A 25,688-nucleotide genomic window follows, 5' to 3' on the forward strand; every position below is an offset into this window, starting at 1 on the left:
TCCAGAAAATGAAGCTTTGTTACATAAAGAAAAGGTAAAGGAAAAATACTAAACCTCCCATGATTCAGTCCAGCTGAAAAATAAGCGATCTTTATTTAAGGGTCAGGTCACCTAAACTGAAACTTTATTTTCTGGTAGATACTGGAGTACTGGAGTGTTACTCGGCCTAAAGGAATTATTGGATCACAGCCACTACTTTCCCAATGGTAGTTGCAACCTTTTCTATAGGAAACTCTACAGGATCTGAATCACTAAATACAGAACAGCAAAACTGTGTGTTGATAGAGCTTCCCCATCAGAGAAAGTGAGTTGTGCTTTATCTATATCGTTGTAGTTCTGATGGTTTTTCATATCCTTTGGTGAGATTGCGGGTCTTCATACCTGTTGTGGTCATTGCACTGGGTAATAACCTTTTCTGCTGGAATTTTTGGAACACCCAAGAGCATGGCATGGATACTTTGTCATTAAAGTTTCTGGAGCTAAAGAATGCCAGGGAGCAAGTCAGTCCACCAAACTACATTTAAAATACAAATAACTGCGCTGTACTTACTATAAGGCATTTATTGGCAACAGAATTGAAGGGGGCATAACTAAGCTTTAGAATTTGCAAACTGTGATAACTTTACCCTTATTATGTTTCCCTCCTTGGTGGTCTGAACCTTGGAAAAGTTGCTCTGCAAAAAAAACAGACCCCATGCTTCCTCTAACAATGTATTCCGGCATAGGTTTTCTAAATTATTGATATGAGACAAGGGGCAAAGTTTGCACAAAACGAGGGTCATCATACAGGCTTTTATAGAATAGCATAACGTCCAACTTCCCCAATACCTGATCCAATTTCTATATTTTTACAGCATTTTTTCAGTTGTGTTCATTGGTGGTAAATTTTAGCACATACCCAGCACCTGTCCTTTAGTATGCACTCAAGAACTTTACCAAGCACCCTTAGCAGCTTTAACTTTTCATGATAAAATAATAATAGTATGCGAATGAAAACATGTCAGTCAGAGATATTTAACTTTGTACAACGTGTTTTCTCTTTGCATGACAACAGCACCCTGGCTGGCTGTGAAAATTAAAATTTGCTACTGCAGACTCTATGGGGGGTTTTGCAGCAGAATACAGCAAGCCCAAATGCTGTATGCTGATTCCACTGCGAGAGCTTTGCTGTGGCTGCTGACAATGTCTATTACTCTTCTGTCACATCAGGGGCTCTGGTCATTCGCCCTGCAGCGTTTGGACGTCTCATCACAAACTTCGAAGTCTGCAAGCTGCTAGGAAAGAATTTTCCCCAGAGAGGAAATTTTCCTTCTAGTCATAGCTTGGTGACTTCCACATCATTGAGCAAGTTATTAAAATCCACAAGAATAAAGTATCTCATTACACAGGAACAGTGAGAGCAGAGGTCGCGCTCTGGAAAAGCAGGCTGACAGCGGCCGGGAAAAAACTAAGAGGGATCAGAGAGGGCTTATTAGAGAAGCTTATATGTTTCCTGATAATATAGGAAAGCCTCAGTGTAAGTGACTGGCTGAACAGTCTGGGAAAGAGTAACTGGCTTGTGTTTATTGATGTTCTCAAGAATAACTGTTTAATATGTGAACTCTAACATGAAAACACCATTTGTGTATTTATTAAAACAATCATTGGTTGTATTTTCCATAGAAGCAGTATATCTGTGTGACAGCACTCTCAGACTTTGTCCCTTTACTAGTTTTCCTTTATTGACCAGTGTAAGGACAGGTCAGTGACCAAGCTGTACTGCCTATAGCAGCAGAGAAAAGTAGGGTCACCGGCTCAGTGGTGCATGCCTGGATTACTGGAAAAGAATTGGTAAATCAGTATATGTATATTTGTTTCTGATAAAACATTCCATGGTGTTCAGCTTTAAAAAGCACCATTTATATAATTGTATCAGTACATGTTAATATTTTAGGAACCTTTATTATATAAATAGCTTGGCAGTGTTTCTCAACCATGGTTCATCCAAAGGTTGCAAGGGTAGTTTTGATCCCTCAGGTCAGTGTATGTGACACCAATTTATTTTTTGTCAAATTGTAAAAGTAACATTCTTACCAATGGCCAGCAATGTAAGAGGCATTTTCATATACTAATGGACTGTGAGCTGTGGATGTAGAGTTTATAGCAAGGGTTCTCTGAAATCTTAAAAGGTATTTCAATGGTAAATAAGGTTGGTTTATGATCATGTATTTGGAATGTAAACTATAAAGCCATCATATAGTACTAACTGAAGTAAAATTTGGTGGGGATTCTTGGTTGCTAAAGAGCTATATCCAGTCTTGGAGGAGTTCAGCACCTACCTTGTTATACCAACCTACTGAAGTGAGTTAGACAAGTGTTTCCCAAATCAGCACACGGTTTCTCAAGTTTTTATCATGGAAAATGATTAGCATGTTTCCTTTAAAGTCTAAATAATTGTTAGGAAGTCCATATAACATGGCCAGTTGCAGGTCCTTGAAGACTATAGTTTGAAATTACCAGCAGAAAGTGTCATCAATGAGAGCTCCATCGCCAAGTGGATTTTAGTTTGTCTCTAATCACTGCTGTTCAGGTAACAATGAATTTGACACAGAGCTGCACAGAAATGCTCCAAAAGCAGTCAAATAGCATGTTTGGTCATTTATTCATTTCTCATATGTACTTTTAAATTTGAGTTTTGTCCAAAACCTGGAAGCGTACATTAAAACTTCCCATTAATAGAAAAAGTCTAATGTATTGTAATCTAACAACCATACATCCTACTATACAGAGGTTCCAGGGCAAACTCTGGTCACTACAGCAATCCTTATAAATGCTGCTTTTATGTGTCAACACGTAAAATCTGTCCTTGAAGACTGATGTTGTACTGTGTCTATGTAGCGCCGATTCTCATTGTGAGGGGCTTAGCATCGCACATAGCATTACAAGCAGCTTGACGGGCTCTGGGGTGTTTACAACAAACATTTCTTGTGATATTGATTGCAGTCTCCTGTATGATAAGCCTGTTTATTACCAGTAGCTGGAGGCGATCAATGCATTGCTCTGTCTGCGTCCTGATCTGAACACTGGCAGAGCTGAGATAATACACACACAAAGCGTCATTAAATTCATACAATGCACCTACATGAAAAGGGGAGGAAAAAGGAAAAACATTCCAGGCGTAAAATATAATTAGTCTATTAGACAGTCTCCCTGGGGTCATTGTAAGTAAATAAGGCCCCAGTTCTTCCAACATCATTGAAATGAGACATTTGACAGATTTCAGTGTGAGTGACATATCTTGCCTGAAAGGAGATGACGCTGAGGACATCTCCGTACACAATGAAGGAGATGTATTGTGCCTGCAGCCAGTTACATATGCAAACTATAGTTTAGAATAACTACGTAATCTGCTTTTCATAGCTGAGTTTTGTATTCTGTTAATATCGGGAATCTTATAAATATTTTTTGGTATGAAAATAGGTGTTAGGTCCTCGTTACTGATGGCCTGGTAGTCTGGTTGGAGAGGGTATCCTATGCTTCCAAAGACAATCTTACTTTATTGTTAAATGGTTGTGATGAGCTTGTTGGACATCTCATACCAAACCCATATGAAGTTGTTTGCCCCAACCACAGCTACATAGCCGTCACTCTTCTGGAGAGGCTTTCCACAAGAATTTGGTTCGTTTTGGTGGGAATTTGTGTCCATTCAGCCGAAAGAGCCTTTGCGAGATCACGTAATGATGAAGATCTGACTCTTAATCATCCAATTCATCCAAAAGGTGTTTAATAAGGGTGAGGTCAGGGCTCTCAGAGCCACACAACCCATCAAACTATATTTCTGTGGAGCTGACTTTGAGCAAAAAAGAGCATTCTGCAAACTGTTACCACAAGGTATACCATTTCCTAATGTCTTTGTTTGCTGTAGCATTAGCAGCATTCTTCACTGGAAATACATTTGAATTTAGTCATTTAGAATGGCGTCTATGTACCTTTGGCCAAAAAATCCATGCAACAAGAGGTTCAAGAGAGGAGCCTAGGGCTGTAAAGTTGCAGTAGGGAAGGGAAAAGTGGTTATATTGTTCTTATGACTGTACTGTTGGCATTTACCTTTTGAAATGCAAATGAAAAAAGATTTACCCATAATTTCCAACCTAGAATGTTGTTCATATGCAGACTTGTTTGTTGTATGTAACTGTGGGGGTTCATTACCTACCCTGTGTAGTCTTCTCCTATGCCAAAAACAATTAAAGAACTCTGTTTTTTCTGTTTTTATACTTGTCAGATTTCCTTGTACGTTTAAAAATGTGTTGAACTTGTGTTTTTTATTAGGTCATTTGCTGATTCCAGGGAATAAATGGTCCTGCAAAGATTTTGCCAATCTAGATTCATGCATGTTGGTACCTCTCTGGTAGACAAGAGGTCAAATTAAATAAAGCTGTTCTGCAACCAGTCTGCTAGGATTTGGTTATTTAGGATTTGTTTTTTCCCCTTATAGGTAAATGGAAAGGATCTATCTAGAGCCACCCATGACCAGGCTGTGGAAGCTTTTAAGACGGCCAAAGAACCTATTGTGGTCCAGGTTTTACGAAGAACCCCTCGCACAAAGATGTACAGCCCTCCAGCAGGCGTGCAGATGATGGACGCAGGAACTCAGACAGAAATTACTTTTGAGCATATTATGGCTCTGACCAAAATAAGTTCCCCATCTCCATCAGTAGCTGCACTGAATCCTTATCTCCTAAATGAAGAGTAAGTACTCGCCACTTTCTTGTCTTTCACTTTTGTATTTGGTAATGTGTTTCAGCACCATCACATTTGACATTTTTGAAGTTTTTATGTGAGAATAAATGGAAAACTGGTGGGTAATTTTGGGAGTAATGCTGTATTTCACAATAATATTATTAAACTATATAAAGCGCCAACAAAATTTGCAGCGCTGTACAATAAGTAGGTGTTGCAAAAAACGGACAGATACAGACAAATACACAGGACTAGGAAAGGACTCAAAAGAGCTAGCAATCTAAGAGGTGGGAAAAGTATTACACTTTGGGGGGGATATGGAATGGTGTAGTCAAGCTGTGCCGCCCCTTATGGCCCTCGGTTACCTTTTAGCAATAGGATATAAATCTGAGCTTAAATATAGCGGACGGCTCATTGGTATTGGTAAGTAATGAGGTTTAGGCGACAGAAAAAGACTGGTGAGCAAGTTTGAAAAGATAGGTTTTAAGGGCTTTTTTTAATGTGAAGAAACATGGATCAAGCTGAATAGGACGAGGAAGACCATTCTAGAGAATTGGGGCAGCCCTTGAAAAGAGTGAGGAAGACATTTGAGGAGCGAAGAGAGTGGCTAGAGGAAGGAGTCTGGTGAGTGAAATACCAGAAAGGAGAATGTTACAGTTGTCCAGACTATATATCCACCAATAACATTTTCATTTAGTTATTTACAAAATAACATCTTTATTGGTAAAGGCAATATAGATGCGTCTGTTGGAGATATGTGGCCCATTGTTTGTTAATTCTCATGTGATTGGAGACAGAAACCTGTTTCACAGCTCAGTAAATAAGCCATGTGCCCCTCCTCCCTAACTTGTCATTATCCTTGAATCACTCGGAAGTTAGAAGTCCACTGGGGACATATGGAAACATCAAGAGATAATTAATACGCCTATGTAATGAAGCATGGGTAGCTAATTTGTGTCAGTAGATTTTCCTATTTCTTAGTAACTGCAGGCAGTTGCACATTTTCAGGAATAGAATGACATCCTCTAAGGGATTGCAGAGTACCTGTCAGCAGCAAACAGTTCAGGAAGACTTTTTGTGGACTCTTTCTTTTATTTTTTGCTGGCTCATTCCCAAGATACAAGTGACATCCCTCTGTCATGATGTGTCATGATACAAAATAGCTAACTCTGAGTTAGCCACATTATATGTCTGTCTCTTATTATGTCAGGGCAGTAAAATACATATGCAGTATATTCAGATTTTAATGGAATTAAACTTGGGGAAATGTATGGCAGAGATTTACTGAATATATATATATATATATATATTGGTACTAAACTGAATTAAATTGGGAAGTCATTTCTTGGTGAAAATGGTGGCATCACCTTTCTCAACCTTTTAAACATGGGGGAACCCTTGAAAAAACTTACAGGTCTTAAGGAACCCTTGTTATAATTCCACAATTCCACATCTCACAGTATATTAGTGTGGTGGTCAGCAGGAAAAATGCCACTAACATTGGTGATCATTGAGAACAATGCCAGAGATAGCCAAAAAAATCATTGGTGTCAGTTAAACTAACCTAAGAGGAACAAACTGCTCATTGCTCAAGGATTCCCTAACAACTTCTGAAGGAACCCTAATTAAAACACTTAAAAAAAGGATTGCTGAACTCTGCACAGATATAATTCTAATAGAAGTGCAACAAAGTAACAGAGTAAGAGTAACAAAGAGATGGGTTTATGGACAGAAACAAAAAACAATGTTTCTGATCAAACTGTAAAAAAAAATCAAAATGTTTAGCAACAAACCAGAATTCTTGTTTTTTTATGTGATTTGTGGAACACAATGGACCAGAGAAGAACACGGCCAGATCGTCCTTCAGACACTTTTGATCGTGAAGGCCTGTGTGCAGTCGACCAATCTATTTTAATCATCTTTTATCTAGCGTTTAATTATGTCTGACCGGAATATTTTTTGTTTAACACATCTTCCGACTCTGTTGGGTTTTATTCAGCAACAGCGGCAACATTTTTTGCCACCCGCTTAATGATAATTCCTCAGGATAAACACAGAAATGATTTTCCGAGAATGATGTTCCAGGCCAGTGGCGTAGCTCATTGGCTTTCCTGATGAGCTGAACATCCAGACGCAGCCATTAGCTTTGAACAATGCAGCTTCCTACATGCAAATGAACACAATAATTAGAAACGTAGACACACGGAGCCAATGGTGCGTCAGGCGAGAACAAGTTTGAAATAACCAGCTGAGAAAGGGAATTCCAGCGCAGCGGGCTTGAGACACGCTGCAGCTTGGCGGCCCCGGTAGGTCACAGTCTGAGTGACAGACATTCCGGAGCTGTGCCAACCACTGCCAAAGTTTTTCATCGGCTGAACGTCAAGGCCGCCACCCTGCAGCTGCTGAGACTGGATTTTGCGGCAGATTTCAGACAGAAAGATGCCAAATCTGACTACGAGTCATGTTGTTCTGTTTCGATTTAGTCTGTGCAATTCTGAAACTAGGAATGAAAAATTCTTGACGAACTTGTGTTCTCTCTGAATGATTTCACACTTCACAACTCTATACATTCAGCAACAGTATTCTCGATTGCAGAGCTCAGCAGACCCTTGAAATGACTACAGATCATAAAGACATCATGGATGTGTCAACTGTGCATGGTTCTGTGCATGGTCATTTGCCATTCATTGACATCTGTACACAGCTGGAACATTATTAAAAATCATTCATAGTAATCCAGTAGCTGGATCTCTTGTGGAACCCGAGGATCATCAGATATTGTCATATTTAACATTGCTGGGCATTTGTTTGAATGAACAATGATGCTCCTTTGAAGGTGCCCAACGAGAAGGCTGGCCAGGGGCTATAAAACCACAGATGATAGGGATTTACCATAAGGTAATTTGTCATATAGGTAACTCTTTTTTTTTTTGGGGGGGGGGGGGATACAATAGGTACAAATTTGTTCAGCTGTCTTTACCATTAGAGGGATTTCCCTTCACTTCCCAGAGACACAACCTTTGTCCCAGGGTGAAATGTTCCCATTAAAAGATATTTTTTTGGGGGGGGAGGGAGGGGAGGAGTAATTATTCTGGAAGTTTTGGCATTTTCTCTTTATAGTTGATAGTAGTTACCAGTACAAATAGAGGGGTGAATGTCACCAATAGGGACACAGGGAGATAACCCTTCCCCATCCAATTCACAACAAGAAAAACCTTTTACCAAGACACTTTAATGAGACAGAAGAAAGTGATAGCCACTTTGTAAAGACACCCAATGGGCAAGGTGATGGTGTCAGTTCTTTAAAAAAAATTCCAAAAGGTCTGTCACAATAGAAAGGGAATTATTGTTTCTTAGAAGTTTTTAGATTTTTGAGCTCCAAAACTAATTCTTTATAGTTATACTAATACACACGCTGGCTTGTTCACAGTATAAAAATAATACAATTAAATACTACACAAATAATTGCTTTAGCGTTGTGGGTTTTGTTTTTCTGTCATTTTTCTGGCATTCTGTGTAAATAGAAGTAGCAGGATACCACACGCCTTCCTGTTGTATTAATGAATTTTTGCATTTCAAAGCCAATGGAATCCAGTGACATCCCAGGCAAATTATATCAAAGGGATCGTTCTTATTATCTTTTCATCAGACTATTTAGCATGTTTTAATTATGAATAATATGAGCTAGAGGTCCTGAACTTTTGACAAGAGAATTTTATGCAAATGAGAATAACAGAATAATTGCTCATTAGGTAGAGAAAGGGGCGTACTCTGAAGTCTTTGCCATTTTTTTTATAGGCACTCGCCACTTCATGAATACTTTGACCCCAACGACTTCATGGGAGGTTTGCACCAGGACATCGACAGAGACGAACTAGAACTAGAGGTAAGTTCTTTCATCTTGGGGATAATTAAGAATTTTAGTTGGATTATGGATAAATAATCTTTGGGTAAATGAAGGTTTCTGGGACAAAGGGTACCTATTCTTTTCCAGGATGTGTTGATTGATGTGCTTTTTAGATAATAATAAAAAAAAAAAAAAGAGTGAAAATATTTACATATCTCCACATAAATTGAAGAGGCCTTTTTATGGAGCGTAGAGGAAGGAGGCATGCACAGACATCTCCAGTTTCTTTTAGAGAAAACCGTAGCAGGTGGATGGTCCTCTACTTTTAATTACATTCGCTTAAAATATATGACTAGGCTTTTTATGCAAGTAACACTAGAAGGGGCTTGGAGCAGCATTTTTCCCTAGGACAGGTAAGTCATTTAGGCAATACATGCGCTTTCATATCTAAGAGGAACATGAAGATGACTTATAGTTACCCTTGGCAGCTAGCATGCTTCTTTTTCTGTCTTGGTTTTCTCCATGTCCTCACTTATAATGCAGCACTCAGTCCTGCATTGTTGGGGATGATACCGGTTGCCTTACAGATGCTCAGTGTAGTGAGGGGGTAATTAGTCATTTAGAAGTCCTGAAACACTGCACACGTGTATGATATTCTGCCCTTTTGATTGTCTTTCCTGGATAGAAAGTGATCAGATTTTCAATCATATTTGATTGATCATTCCTACAAAAGACAAGACTTAATCAACACATTCCATCTATCCATCAACCCAAAACCCATCTCATAGAAAACTCAGAGATCATTGACAATCATTCAGCTGCTGATTTCTCTTCAGATTCACTCATTTTATTAGATTTGAAGTCAAAATTGTTCTGCGTGTTTTAAACCTTCCTGATGGTCCCACAAAAGACCCTCTAATTTTTTGATCAAACAAAAAAAAAACATAGATTTCATCAATGAGCTTTTCTAAAGAACATTTTGTGAAGTTGTCGCGCAGCTGTATAAATCAGACAGGAATGTCAGTGGCATTTACCTTGTTTTGCTTCATGAGCAGTGATCACTGACATGCCAGGAAGGGGAGATTAGCAATTTAGTCAGCTGTCAAACGGTGTTTTCATAAATTATTCACTGCAGCGAGTTTTACTTCTGTCAAGCAGTGTGTCGCTTTGTACGCCGCAGAATGTCATCTTAAATATGGCGATGGTGGCTTGTGTTCCAAGGGAGTTGTGCTCAGAAATGACGGCTCTTGAGGGACCACAGAGAAATGCTTTGATTTGTAGTTCCTCACCATCTGGTGTATTTAGGGATGTAGAGCTGTTTTATATATCTGTGTACAATGGCAGAGATAAATGATTCTCAACAAAGAAATGAGGGGAACTTTCCAAGGAAGTAGTCACATTTAAAAATGTAACCTTGAAGTGCATACAGAGTACACAGCCCACCTTTACATACAGGAAGCCAGTGCATCAAAATGCCAGTGCCATTTTCTAACAGGTAGCAATCAGATTCAAACCTGCTTTAGAAGTTTGAATGTGATTGGTGATTCAGGAAGCAGGAAGAGGGAAAGTTACACAACACAAGCTTCAGGAAGTCCCAGTGACCTAGATTTTTGCTGCTACAGAAATAGATTTAAGGTAAACTGAGTGAACTTTTGCAGCATTTGCGATTTGCAGCTCATTTGTTGGCAGAACTGCCATGGGAGAAATATATAGGCTGCTAATGCTGGCTTTCAAGTAATCCTGTGTCTTTACTGCTTGGAGTCACAGCCCTATGACCAGAACCTGGAATTCAAAATTCCCTTTTTTAGAATGCAGTAAATTCTTATTTTTCTCTTTCAATATTATCTGGGCTTTTATTGCTAAATAGGAATGCACTATAGAATAATAAGCTATGTCCCACTGTTACCTTTACCTTTTCATTATACGAGTGCCAAAAATCTAGCATTTGATTTTGAACTTGTAGCAATGCAAGCAGATTGACAGATCGACTTCTTGTGCATACAAAATGGAAGCGAACATTTGCTCATCCTGCTGTCAGGGTATTACATTACTCTCTTAACCCCATCTTGCTTTCCTACATTGTAACTTAAAAAATAAAATTGACAGAAGCGATGTTTCTTTGACCGTTAGCGCAGCTGTCTCATTTTAATGTTTCTCCCATTAGCGAGCTAAGATCACAGCGCCTTATGTCCTGGCGCTGGAGGAAGGGGTTGACATCTGGCCCAGCGAAGGGATTGTGTCAATGCCACTGCCTTAATTGGCTGAATGCTACTCTTAAATACATGGCTTCTTAATCCCTGGAGGGACAGGGGACATAACCTGTTTAATGTGATCACTGTGAGCTGTTTAGCTGTTTCTTTCCCAAAATGATCTATGTGTTTAGCTCAATTTTCACAATTGCTATTATTTTAATTGCGAATTAAAGAGTGGTGATTAGAAAAACTAGGATGGACTTTTACAGAGTAATACATTTAAAGTTTTTTATTCCTGGAGTTTGGATTGAACTAAAAAAAATTTCACCAATTTTGAGAAAAAAAAAGCATATTTGAAATGAACGTGACACTTGCAATACAATTCATCAGCATTGATCTAACATTTTACCGATAAACATCCCACAATTCATTACCAAATTCATTTTGTTAACTTTCCATTAGCGTTAGTAATTCTCATGTCATAAGCGGGTGACATATGATATTAAGAGGTATTCAAACATTTGTGTTTTTCACAGCCCTGACATCATGGGACATTTCCTGCAAAAAGAAAAAAAATCAATAACATTTATTTTCCCTTTTTCTAAAATGGCTTTGTATTGACAAATAGGCCGTGGCTGCAAGTTATTGATCACGATTGTGTAAAATCACTCTAAGTGAGTTAACTGGGGATTTTTTCCAGGGAGGTGAAAAGAAGGCTGGAATATATCATGGGAAGGAATGTATTTGTGGGATCGGAGGATATATCCTGTACATTATAGTTGTCACTCATGAGGATATCTTATATCTCCCTCTGCAGGAAATAGATTTGTACAGACTAAACAGCCAGGATAAGCTGGGGCTGACTGTTTGCTACAGGACTGATGATGAAGATGATACAGGGATTTATGTTAGCGAGGTAAGATTCCTTGTTGGTATTAAAGAGATTTACCTGTAACAGTCCTCTCTGGAAATACTTTAAAGCTTAAACACAAGGGTACCGATTTTTGCAGCGTCCAGGTTATCACTCACCACATTCCTTTTTGTTCCTGCTTCTAATAGGTGGTCATTCTGGGACCAGTGTTTTAAAAACCTGGACAGCTGCAATAATAACTTTCTGCAGTCTCATTATTGTTGTTTGGCAATGGCTTGATTTAATTACAAAATGTTGGTGCTACTGAATTATTAAAAAACTGCATATTATACCTTGCTAGGCTGAATACCCCTACAGGGTATTCAGCCTAGCCAGGTGCAATCGGAAGTGCAACATGCCCTAGACATAGCAAGCAAATAGTAATCATTGCACTGTAATTTTTATTATTATGTAAAAATTGCTGAATATTACACAAAACACTGTACATCCACATTATTAGCATTCCATGTTTTCACTTATTACTACTTAAGTACAACAGATTCTGTATCAGTGTTTCCAGGGTTTCTCCAGAGGTTGCTAGGGGTTCCTTGACCAATGACCAATTTGTGCCGATCAGGTCAGTGTGACACCAATGATGTCTTTTTGGCTACCTGTAGGGTTGACATTCTTCCCACTGACCAGCAATGTAAGAGGAATTCTCTCTATTGATAGCCAGATATACATGAATCAGTGTATAAAAATACCTAAATGGGTGGTACGCAATGTATGCTTATGGTTGATAAGCCTGAATATTCAAATCTTAAAGTCAGAGAAGAGACCCCCCAACCTACAATCACCCCCCTCCTTCCCCCCTTGAGCAAAGTCCCATATGTATTTTTAGTTTGACATAATTATAAGACAGTGCTGCTCACTCAAAAGAAAGCCCAGAATGTTTTGCAATTGCAGAGGCATTATATGCATGGAGTGTGAAGGTTCTCCTGGTATATTGAAGGTTTTCTTTCCCACTGTCTATAAACATACTGGTGACTTAATTATCTCCTTCACAAACCTTGCTGATTATATGTGTATTAGCATTAGACTCAAACCTATTTGGGTTAAGGACATATATGTTTTTAGCTCATTGAATCTTGTGGCACATATTTATTTGTCCTTTCAGATTGATCCCAACAGCATTGCTGCTAAGGATGGCCGAATCCGAGAGGGAGATCGAATAATACAGGTAGGAGTAAAAGGAAATCTGCAGAAAGATCACATGGATGCATGTATATTACGAATGTGTTTCATATTCTGTTTCATATTTTGGAGAAGGCCCAACCTTTACAAATCATAAGATTTATTTACCAATTTTTTTTTTAAAAAGTGGCACTCGCATCCTTTACTGTAGGAGTATGAGCCGTCCGTTATGGCTACCCTTGCATTATTTCCCATAATCCTCTGAGTTGTAAACATGGGCCACAATGAACCTGTTAATCCATCCTCAATGTTCCCAGTATATGATTGGTTGCAGAAGCGAGTGACCCTCTTATATAATGATGTTGATGTGGAAGTTTGACCAGTAGAAAGGAACCATTTTTCCTTCCAGTATAGGCCTCTAACGTGCCTTTGTAATAATATTTGCCAATCTCCCCAAGGATATTCATGACACTTCAGGAAATCATTTACACAAAAGTATGTTTTTTTCCCTATTTCAGATTAATGGCATTGACGTTCACAACCATGAAGAGGCTGTTGCTCTGCTCACAAGCGAAGACACAAAAGCTGTTTTCTTACTAGTGGCAAGACCAGAATTGCAGGTATTGTATCCACATTCACTACTACTGATCACCTCTGTGACCAGTTAGAGCTCCACAATCTTATAAAGCCAAGGATTTTGGGAGAGACAAGCAGATGGTATATATATATATATATATATATATATACACATATATACTGCTTAGCATTGTGCTCTGCTGCTTTTTCCTCCTCTGGCTGTTCACATTAGTATGAGATTGATGCATATCACTGAAGAGTTGCATAAGTTGTCCTGGAGATAAATCACCCTGGGTTTTGCAGCTACTGAGCAACACAGTAAATAGTATCAACTCGCTACCATCCAATTCTGTTTTTTACAGACAAATGAATAAAAAATGTAGAGGCCCTACTGAACTCCAACAAACTGCTAAATATTCATGTGAAATAAGATATATATACGTTTTTCTGCCTGTCAATGGGTTAGTATTTCTGTTGATCAGGTCTTGAGGTTTAAATATTATTATTATTATAATTATTATTGATAAACAGGATTTTTATAGTGCCAACATATTACGCAGCGCTGCACATTAAATAGGGGTTGCAAATGACAGACAAATACAGACAGTGACATATGAGGAGGAGAGGACCCCCTGCCCCAAAGAGGTTACAATCTAGGGGATAGCTCTGCCACATGTACTATATGACCAAGCAGGGGACATGCTTTTTGTGGGTGCAGGATTGCTGGTCATGCATTGTAAATGACGACTTCAGGCTCACCTTTAATTCAAGATTCCTGAAGATAAGCAGCAGTGGGGACTTGTCATGCAGAGAATAGGTGAAGTAAAGTATGTTTTAATGGTATCCTAGACCATAGTGCCGGGTATTCTGACGTTCTTCACGAAGCTGTCCATGTTTTTTTCAGAAGACAGCAGTCAGGAAGGTAATGAATGTTTTATTGCAGTAGGGACATTACCTTCCCCTTTCTGCCTGGTCACAAATTTGCCTTAACATGCAGCAACAGCTCCCTAAAATCCACCTATGCCACATGCCTCTGTAAGAGCAAACTGATTCCTATTGTTTGTGGAGATGAATTGTACCCAGAAGGTCATTGGCACAGATAGTGAGCTCTGTCTTACTGTCACAGTGCAGTTGCATTTTTTGCATTATTCTTACAAGCAGCCCATATCTTTACCACACAGACAGGGTAAAATGTTAAATTACTTTATAGATATCTATATGGCACTCTGTAAAGGGGGAGGACAGACAAGGAAAGAGAGTGAGGGGGAAGGTTATTGTTTCTTCAATGAATCTGTGATATCATCCTTTTTTTTTCCTTCTCCCCTTGCGCACAGCTGGATGAAGGATGGATGGACGATGACAGAAATGATTTTCTGGATGATCTGCACATGGATATGCTGGAGGAACAGCACCACCAGGCAATGCAATTTACAGCCAGCATGCTTGAGCAGGTAATGTGATTCTGCGCTGTACTCTGTCACCAGCTCTTGTCATATCTTATAGAGCCATTCCCGCCTCCCATTAAACGGATTAAACTAACCAGCCAGTTTAATGAATATATGAGGTTAGGACTAGCAGGGGCTATTTGTCAGAGCATCACATTAAAGGCTTACAGGAGGAAAGGACGATTTATTTTCCTGTGAAAATATTTTATTGTTTTAGCTGGATGCTTTTAAGACAACCGAACTGACAGCTGGAGACGAGACGCATTTGTAATGTTGAGATGAGGAGGACAGTGATCCTAATGAATGCCGTCCAGGTTTTATTGTCTAGGGTTCATGTAAAGACAAACTTGTTATTGTATTGTTCGTGTAAAGAGTAAAAGCTGAGAGTTTTTTTCTTGATCTAGTGACAACTCAAACATTTTGCATTCCCACCACTTTCTCTGTGACAGTGGTCACCAAATAGAACAAGTTAATCTCCCCATCAGGGACAGCGACAGAAATACCTAGATGGCAGTGGTCTTATTAGTTTCCAGCTCTACCTAAACCAACAACTCCAACTGCCTATACACAAATGCAAGAAATCCACTTATATGGTTAGGTATAGTTGTTCATATACATTTACTGTTATGCTTGACAAAGGGTCTGTACTCCTGAGCAGCCAGTGTTTGTTTTAGACAACTCTGCTCGATTTCATGCTGCACAATCAAGCAGGGGACACAAACAGTCCAGCAATACAGTTCCTTGTGTCACTGTTTCTCCTCCAACTTTCTTATTGAGCAGAGTCAGTACCAGCACCTCTGTCCAGGGGAGCAATAAGTTTACCCAAGGATCAATATTGCTAGACCAGAAAGTAGCAGAGTAATCGTCCTGAGTTAAAGAGTTTTGTAGCACAAGTATGACTGGCGAAATGACAGATTCTTTGGCATGGGATTTAAATGCCTATTTTACTGTCCCCTTTAATTCTAACACACACACTGCACTTGCTAATGATCATGGATCTTTGTAAAAACAGAAAGTGAATAGGTGAACTATACAAATGTCAATAATCGGAAAAATGACGTGGAAGGTGTTGGGGAAGAACAACACTAAGAATACGGGATTGTCATGAGTCACTGCGATTCAAAGGACAGTTATGTCTTTGGGTCACATTCTATAACAATGTGTTTAAACCCCATTCCATTAGAGAAACATGTAGCCGCTACTTCTGACATCTTCAGTACTTTCTCAGCCACTGACCTGGAACAGGTATGCATCCAGTTATGTCATAGCTCACAATCTGCATACCTTTTTTTGACGGCAGAGGATTTAAAAAAAGATTGAAGCAGTTTATTTTGTAAAAACAAATCAGTTTACAATGCACAATACTATTGCAAACTAAATATCCATTCAGTAAATATTTACGTATACTTTAGGGTAGGTGTCCATAGGTGTTGTTTTCTATTTACTATTCATGTGCACCTCAAGTGCACGTATATACGTGTAATAGCAGACAAAGCATTTGGAAAAGAAAAAAAAACTGATGTTCAAATGCTCTTCAATGGGACATACTTTGTCCAAAAAGTAAGTGCAGAACAAAAGAAGTCAAACACAGCTGTTAAATATGCTTACTGCTCATTGAAAGTCATTAGATTTTGATGACTTGCGCTTGAGGTACATTCCAAAGCCACATCAAATGCAGGAATACAATGCCTCTGGTTACTTACCTTCTACTTAATATCAGAGGTACCAGCTGATATTTGTTACATAATGCCCATAGTAGGGTCAATGTTGCCTTTTAAGGTCAATTTTCTTTCTTTTTGTCCTTATTAAAATATTTGCTTTGTCATGTCTGAATTTTTAGAAAAAGATTGAAGAAGATGGTGGAACCACAGACACAGCAACCATTTTATCGAACCAGTTGGAGAAGGACAGCGGTGTTGGGCGTACTGATGAAAGCACCCGGAATGATGAAAGCTCTGAGCAGGAGAACATTGCTGATGATCATACTACGTCATCAAACACGCTGGACAGTCAGAAAAAGCTCATGTACAGTCAGGACACTTTGGGCAGTGGAGACATGCAGTGCAGCAATGAGTCCTTTATATCTGCTGACTGTACGGATGCTGACTTCTTGGGAATCCCTATGGATGAGTGCGAGAGATTCAGAAAGCTTCTTGAACTGAAGTGCCAAGTCCAAAGTGCCAACCAGCGAAGTCGATATTACCAAACTAGCACTATGGAAACCAACCGCAGTGACCAGGAGAGCGTGGACCGTGAACTGGAAATGCTGAATGAGGAGCTGCATAGCATTGAGCTTGAGTGCTTAAACATAGTCCGTACTCATAAGATGCAACAACTAAAAGAGCAGTACAGAGAATCCTGGATGCTACACAACAGTGGCTTCCGCAATTACAACACCAGCATAGACGTGCGTCGTCATGAGCTCTCCGACATCACCGAATTGCCAGAGAAGTCAGACAAGGACAGCTCAAGTGCCTACAACACCGGGGAAAGCTGCCGTAGCACCCCTCTGACTCTAGAAATTTCCCCTGACAACTCATTGCGCAGGACAGCTGACGCTGTCCTCAACGGCTGTCCAGAGGGATCAGCCAGTAACCTTTCTTACAATGCATTGCAGAAGAATGTGCGGTCCAGTGGAGAAAGTCGAGAGTCCAGCCCTGCCAGATATATCCAAACAACTAAGGACTCTGACGCAAATAAGCCAGTGGAAACCAGAGACAAAAAAGTTTCAGAACTGGGCAAAAGTCAAAGTTCTTCAGAAAAGCAATCCAGTTCTTTTGCACCACCTTATCGCCATTCACCCTACAAGCACGCCCACATCCCTGCCCATGCACAGCACTATCAGAGTTACATGCAACTGATCCAGCAAAAATCAGCAGTAGAGTATGCTCAAAGCCAGATGAGCTTGGTCAGCATGTGCAAAGACCTTCAGAACTCCTCAGAGCCAAGGATGGAATGGAAAGTTAAAGTACGTAGTGACGGAACACGTTACATCACCAAGAGACCGGTACGAGATAAGTTGTTAAGAGAGAGAGCCATAAAGATCAAGGAAGAGAGAAGCGGGATGACGACAGACGACGATGCTATTAGTGAAATGAAAATGGGACGTTATTGGAGCAAGGAAGAACGAAAGCAGCACCTTAGAAAGGCCTCTGAACAGAGAAAGCGTAGAGAGTTCATGATGCAGAGCAGGTTGGAGTGCTTGAAAGAGAAACAGACTGCAGAGGACAACAAGGAGGTCAGCATCATTGACCTCAGCCACAAAAAGATGATGAAGAAACGCAATAAAAAGATTTTTGACAACTGGATGACAATTCAAGAACTGTTAACCCACGGAACGAAATCTCCTGAAGGAACTCGAGTGTATAACTCGCTACTCTCCGTCACTACTGTATAAAACATAGAACTCCTCCAAACTTTTCTTCTCTTCTTTTGTAAATACAAACTACCATTGTGGTAGAATTCCCCCGCCTCGTTAAATGTGGCAAATAATTTTTCTTTCTTTTTGTAAATATAAGATAATTACAGTCACTGTGTTAATAGTTGGCTTTTTTTATATACCTAATTTTACAACTCGGTGTTAAAATTGTACAAATACTCACTGCTGACAGTGACAACATGCAGCTAACACAGCGGAGAGATTTAACATTGTTCAGATCCCAGAAGATCCAGACATTCAAAAGGTTGGATCTTTTAAACAAATTCCTCTAATACAAATATGCACAAAGTGAAAAGAATATTGGGGTTTGGTGTCTGTTCTTGGTCGGTGGAAGTGGTCATACAACAGCTTCATACACCGACGCATGCAATCATCAGACAAACCAAAAAGAATTTGTCTGCAGGAGCCGTGCCCGTGTCCCAAACAATTTTCTTATAAAATGTCCCTTTTTATACAGTTGTAATGTGTCATGAGAGGATATATATTGTGGGAACCTGCTCAATCAACTTAAACCAGGCTGTAAGTAAAAGTAATTTTGATCTGGAGCAGAAGGAATAACAATGAAAAAGCAAAAAATAACCCTCAGAATGTCATGCAGGGTACTGAGAGGCATCTAGAGCTGTCAGTGAGCCCTGATGAAGAGGATGCAAATCTCTGAAATGTGTTGGTTGTGAACCTGCACTAAACATTTCAACTGTATAAATATTGCTATACCATAGAAAATTGTCTGTGATGCAAGCTTTGCTTATCTGATAAAATAATACGTGCTTGCATTCCTTTTGTTTCACTTTATGTACCTGCTGGACGCTGTGATCTCCAGGTTGTCGGTTGAGCAGCATGCTGTTTCTACTTGCTAAAGACTACACCCAGCACCCATAAGCACCTCATTTCTCTTATATAGGTGGTCATCTTACAGCTGTATTTTCCATTTTGTTGCTTAATATCCAAAATGGATATTTGTTGGCTGTAGAATTTGTTTTAGACATAAAATTTACCTGCCTAGTTCATAAGGCCGAAGCTGCCAAAAAATTGATCTACCGTATGTCCAGGCATAAACAAGGTTTTTTGAAAGTGCAGTTCCAGCTAAAAGTTAACAAAAAACACACAGAAGGAATGTTTTGTGGAAGAATGGTAAAATGTGCCATTGCTTTGAAGAATTGTAATGTGTGCCACTATTTCCTGCTTGATTTGGCAACAACCAAATATTAGAATGTTGATCTTTGTTTTGTGAATAAGGTGGCCAGACATTGCTCAAAATTGTTAATTTCCCCATACCCAAAAGATTGAGTGAGAGCGTAGAGACTTTGTCAGTAGACTGGTGAAGTGGTCATAACTACCAGCTATTTGTTTCAATCTTAGCTCAGAATCTCTCCATACCTGCACCTGTTAGCCCACCTCTTTACCTCCCACCTATCGACTTGGAAAGCAGACATTCCCACATCAAGCCTGACTGCAGCATTCTGGCATGGGGCAACTCATTACAATGAAGGCTTAAGTATATAAAAAGAAATCAGTAAGTAAATGAATTTGGTGTGTTATAATTTTTTCTTGGAGTTTTCCCCTCCCTTAAGAAGATTATAGAGTTCACTAACCCCTAAGCAACCAATCAGATTTTAGTTTGTTTAACACAGATCACTGAAAGAGGATTTCTGATTGGTTGCTTGCAGAAAAAAGATTCTTTGCTAAATAAATATATTTATCTCCTTCCTGGTATACTCATGTTGCGGCGTACAATTTAAATGTCCAGTGTCCTCCACAAATGTTGAATGTGATTGCCAAATAGTTCTTTATTACACATGTAATAACTTTTATTCCTTGCTCCTTGCATAACTAAACACAAGCTTACTTGCCTAAAAACACAGAAGCAACTGCCAATATAAAAAAATATATTTTATAAAACTGTATTTTGTGATATTACTTTGCTGTTGTGTTTTTATATAACCTGCCTTTCTATTTATCATTATCTACAGTAACAGGATATCATAATGTAAGCCAGCAGTCAACAGAAAGAGCCAATTATGTATCATTTCTTATATAGTAATACTGTTTTTTTACAATGTTTTTATATGTGCAGAATGATCTTTAAAGGGGTTGTGTGAGGTTAAATGTGGTTTTGCCTTGTGACTATATCTGACAGCCAGGAAAGATGCATTTTCTGCTATTTTAAACAGCAGTTTATGCATTTTGCTAAAGTGATCATGGAATTAAACTCACAATGAACAGGCTGCATCCTAGACCAGTTGTCTGCTTTTATTTGATGTCATCTCCATGGATTCTGACATCTACAGCCTTCCCTTCCCCATGATTGTGTTATATCATATCATTGCCTATGGCAGGACAAACAGGATGAGTTCGGAGCCTGATATTGGTAGTAAACCACAAAACATGGACACTAATGCTAAAAAAAACACATTATTATATTATCAGCAATTTCCTGATGTATTTTTTTTAATCTTACCTCCACAACTCCTTTGAAGGGTCTTTAATGTGTGCTCCGTTCCGACTTCTCGACAAGGAAAAGTCACTTCAGTTAAGAAGAAAATGTGTAATTTTCTTTCGTTATTTGTTTGTACTGAAATAAAAAAAAAATAATGACATTTCATAAAATAGCAAGATGGTTTCAAATATGGCAATCGAGAGAAAATAAATTATTGTTTTGTATCCGCAAAAATATGAAATTGTGTGGCAATACTTTTTATAAATAAAGGTACACTGACATCATTTTTATTAACTCTTCACATGCACCGTGCTCATTGGATTGTTAGTTTGCTCTTCCTTGCTGGGGTACATACTGTATATCTGGAAGTAGGAAAGTAGAAATTACAAGAGGCAAAGGAAAAAACCCACTACAGTGCACTGCATGGTACAAAAAAACACCTTTCTATAAAATAAACTTCATTGAAAATCATGACGTGGATCAGCAGACATAAATATCAGGTCTTTCCCAGGGATAGCCAAACAATCCCAAATTATAGCGGCAGGAAGAGGTAAACCATAGCATTTCTAAAAAGAATTTTAAAGCAGTGGTCACCAACCTTTTCAGACCTAAGGACCACTAAATGCATGGACTCAGGACGGCGCATGCGCAGGGAGCGGTGTGTGACTCAAAGGGGAAGAAACTTACCCCAAAGTGATGTCATGATGCCAGAACCCCCCCACTCTCCCTTGGCAGGTCTGGGCAGTGGCTCTTGCTGGTGCACCCCCTGGCCAGAGCCACGGACCACCTATTGGCAACCACTGTTTTAAAGCATATCCAAGAAAAAATAAGTTACACACTGAACTATGAGAGTACAGGGCTTTAGAGAGTTAAAAAGGTGTAAGACATGAACTGGGCCTTTAGTACATTTATGCAGCATTACTCACTGCTTTTTTGCCTGAACTCCTCCCAAAGCATCTAAGCACATCAATTCCATTGCAATAACTGAAATGATGATGGCAGACACAATGGTAAACCATAGCAGAAAAATCCGTTTATACTACCATTTCAATAAACAATTATGCATTCATCCCCCACCAGTGTATAGTTGTCCTAATGGATCTTCTGCATGCTATTACATTGTGTGTAGCATGGAATTCTTGTAATTTGATGTGAAAGTATTATTCCACCCACTCAGCTATTATTACCGGGACATCCGTGTAGAACATTTGAAGCGCAAAGCAAGCAGCAAATACACTCTTGCAACATAAAATAGAGAACAGTTTTACCTGCCAAAGGATTTGTTATCTAGTTTGGCTGGTCTTGTGATCCAGGCACCCTACATATCAAGTCAGGCTACACTGCAGTTAAACATTGCAGTATGATCCAGGCAGTCAGTGGATGGACAATGCAGGACTAGCAGCATATGGCTATGATCATTCTTCTGCCTTGCTCCGAATTATCACCCAAAACTTTATCCTTGTTACACATTCTCCTTCTTCTCAGTGATTTGCCATGTGCTAGGGCTAGTCTTTGGTGGAATGGGGACGCAATATCACTGGCAAATGCCAAATGAGGTGCTTTTCCGTTCTAGTCCAATAATAAAGATCCAGCAGCCTATTTTAAGAATAGTCACCCAAAGGATGTGCAGCTTTAAAAGGTTTTCTAACACCATTAATGCAAGCGGGTATAGTCTCAATTGGATTGGAATTTAATTTTTTTTGCCTGGTCTCCAGTAGTACACATTTCCCTATTTATTATGATCAAGATTTAAAAAAAAAACATGTAAAAACATTCTGGTAAGTAAATATAGAATATTGCATATTAATATTACATTCTTCAATCAAACCAGCAAGGGGAGAACTAGTCTCCTTTTTACCTGCAAAGCATTGTATCACATGTAACATGACACACATTTTAATATATATATTATGGCACAAATGAGTCAAATTGTCATTGTGCTTTGGGAATCCTTTTTCATTAATTAAATTTTTTTTTATAAAACAGAATAGAATATACCTATAAAAGTTAATAAACCAAGACAATTGAAAATAAATATGACCTACAATTTAGATTCCCTTAAAATAAACCTAACCCTATTTCAAATGTTACCACAACAATCCAAAACATAATTTTCCAAAAAGTCTGCATTGCCCAAAAATGTGCAACAGAACAGCACAAGCATCAAGATTTCACAATCCAGAACACTGATATTTTTTCAATCATGGGAACGCTAAGGCATTGCGTATTTACATTACTCAGTGAGTGTTTCCTTTAAAAGCAACAGATCTCTGTAAAACAAACAATAGCAGCGACTCTGGGCCAACCATAACTGGATTTGTGTTTGGTAAATGAAAACACAGAGTCCTGCACATTAGCGATCCTAAATAAGATGAAGCCGAACTGTGTATCCTCCGAGGAATTGCGGATGAACGGCTAATTGTGTTTAAAAAGTGAAAGAATGCAAATTAGCATAATATAATTACGTTCTTGCGGCCTTTGGAAGTGGGTTACCAGATACTTGTTAGTAGAATTACACAAATGCCTGCAAGCGGATAAATGTAAACTTGTGTGTCTGATGTATCCGGTAATGCCTGAATAGAGATGAGGCGGCTCAATTTTCAGGCAGCAAACACTCAAGATTATCTCCTTTACAGGTTTGGCTACGTATGTTTAAAAAATAAAAGAGTTATGTCCAAGGTGGTCTTTTGTTTGCATCTCTAGAAAGCATTGCTAATCCAAAGGAAGGCAAATATATAAAGGAATACATAAACCATGATGATAATAGTGCAGCAGGCAGCCTAAAGTTGTAATGCAGGCTGGGCTTTTAAAAGCACATAACAATGCATTGCAAGGTGCAATTGGGGTGCCATTAAGAATGAATGGGAACCTTAGCACACCAATGGATGTCGCTTGTGTTTTCTCCTAGTGCGAACAAGCCCCAAAAAAATTTCCCTATCTCACTATAGACTGTGGTAACATTTCTCAGTACATACCTGTTTGACTTACACACTCTACCTTGTCCGTTACTGTTTTCTGCATTTGTGGTGTACATGCTATAATTTTTTTGCGCACCTTGTGGCCACTAAGCTAGCACACTAACTTGAGCTTGAAGTGCACTGGAAGCAATCCACATGGTGACAATGCTGCTTCTGTTTACGGGGCTGCTCAGGGAGCCTTGTCACCCTAGGGCCCAATGTTTGAAATGATCAAAAAAATAGATAAAAACATGAAACAAATAGCACATTTTGGCACTACCAAAATTAGAAAATACATGGTAATTCTAGCTCATTCCTAAAGGCATCCCACTATAATGAATAGCCAGCAGGAATATACTAGGTAGAGGTAGGTTGGTTGGCAGTGGTAAGAGAGAATAGCAAGCTTTACCCTACCAGAATTTTTGTGCAGAGGGCCCAGCATTCAAGTGGCGTTACCTGCAGTGTCTCTTTCGCTGCCTGCAGCACTACTCACACATCTGTTCATGATTATATTTCATCTATGCAATCCCTTTAAATGATTAAAAATGCAATATGACCATTCTGTTGCGGCCTTTTTATCTCCCATTAAAACATCAGAAGCCAGCATGATAAATGTGGGTTTATATGAACTAATTACAGGATAGTGTGCACTATGGCAGGTATTACATGTAGCCTGCTGGAATACACATACTGTACATGTTAATACCCATTTGGGCTTGTTAATCCTGCAGGGTTGTGGATGCAATAACCAGATTAGAAGCTCCCTAATCTTCCTGAAATACCCAGGAGAACCTGTAATAACATAAACAGGATTATTTCTCTGCACTGGTCCCTGAGCTTAGAGCCAAGAGCTTACAAAGCAAGCAGATGCGCAGTGTGCTTAGTGAATTGTCTTCCAGTTCCCCTGTGTATGCAAAAAAAGCTTTTCTTACAAGAATGCCAGAAATAGTTGCAATTTATTGCTCCATGTGATATAGTGTAGTCATTGGACTTTTAGAAATCCATGCAATACATTTGAAGACAAGTGGCAAGGATATTCTAGATGTCACTTTGCCAACAAAGCTGCATGTACTTTTAGTGCATTTTAATTAAAAAAAATGGGCAGCTCTATACAGCCGCAGTTCTATACAGAGGCAAGGAGGGTGGTCTAAAACACACCAATATGTTGTTCCACCTTGGCATCGCCAAGCCCATCCACACTTTCTTACCTGTGGGAGCAGGGACAGGGGAAGCTGCAGTTGCATTCAGAGCTATTTGAAAGGGAAGAGAGAAAAGAATGTGTGTGTAAATATGTATAGTTGCATAGTATGTCAGGTTGAAAAAAGACATAAGTGCATCAAGTTCAACCTCTAGGGAAATAAACATATCCCAGATATAAAACCCTATGGACATAGTGATCCAGAGGAAGGGAAAAAAACCCTGATACAATTTACTTCAACAGGGGGAAAAAAAATTCCTTCCCGATTCCATTAAGCAAACGGATGTTCCCTGGATCAACAGTCTCCGTTATTTTTACTTTAAAGCCTTCATACCCAGGTATATTCTGTGCTTCTAGAAAAGCATCCAACTTTTTCTTAAAACAATCTATAGTAGTTGCTAAAACTACTTCTTGAGAGATATAAATATATAAAACCCCTATATGCTGTATATTACAAACACCTAAGCCTTACATCTTGTACGTTACACCAACCCCTGTATCCATTACATAACACACAAACCATGTGCCTTACACCTTCTTCTGTCACTCTGTGTGATACATCTCAGCTTGCACCTTATACAAACCCCTGCAACCTTGTATATTACAACTGGCCCAAGCACTCAGATGAACACTGCACCCTGTATGTTACTCCTGACCCCTGCACTGTGTAAGTTAGACCCACTATAGGTTGAAGATAGATAGATAGATAGATAGATAGATAGATAGATAGATAGATAGATAGATAGATAGATGATAAAAGAGAGATAGCTAGATCATTGGACGCAATGTGTTTTTTCTTGTCCATCCTGGAGTGGCTTTTTAAAACAGCTTTGC

At 39.1% G+C, this 25,688-nt stretch overlaps 1 protein-coding gene and 1 long non-coding RNA gene across 5 annotated transcripts in view; one reads left to right on the top strand and one right to left on the bottom strand.

Moving 5' to 3' along the window:
• The window catches only part of LOC140337150 (uncharacterized), a 34,305-nt gene extending 13,478 nt beyond the window's left edge, over positions 1-20,827 (bottom strand). Inside the window, exon 1 of the long non-coding RNA XR_011921995.1 lies at positions 20,721-20,827. This is a non-coding gene — a long non-coding RNA (uncharacterized lncRNA). The remainder of the gene's footprint in view (positions 1-20,720) is intronic.
• Positions 1-20,989, top strand: part of PDZRN3 (PDZ domain containing ring finger 3) — a 159,248-nt gene extending 138,259 nt beyond the window's left edge. For all 4 annotated transcript variants that reach the window (XM_072420717.1, XM_072420719.1, XM_072420720.1 and 1 more), the window contains 7 exons: positions 4,475-4,728; positions 8,518-8,605; positions 11,576-11,674; positions 12,786-12,848; positions 13,321-13,422; positions 14,713-14,829; positions 16,664-20,989. In XM_072420717.1, coding sequence (XP_072276818.1) covers positions 4,475-4,728; positions 8,518-8,605; positions 11,576-11,674; positions 12,786-12,848; positions 13,321-13,422; positions 14,713-14,829; positions 16,664-18,220 — 2,280 coding nt within the window. In that variant the 3' untranslated portion in view covers positions 18,221-20,989. The remainder of the gene's footprint in view (positions 1-4,474; positions 4,729-8,517; positions 8,606-11,575; positions 11,675-12,785; positions 12,849-13,320; positions 13,423-14,712; positions 14,830-16,663) is intronic.
• Positions 20,990-25,688: the final 4,699 nt, after the last annotated feature.

This window comes from Pyxicephalus adspersus, chromosome 8 (assembly GCF_032062135.1).
Source record: "Pyxicephalus adspersus chromosome 8, UCB_Pads_2.0, whole genome shotgun sequence".
Classification (NCBI taxonomy): domain Eukaryota; kingdom Metazoa; phylum Chordata; class Amphibia; order Anura; family Pyxicephalidae; genus Pyxicephalus; species Pyxicephalus adspersus.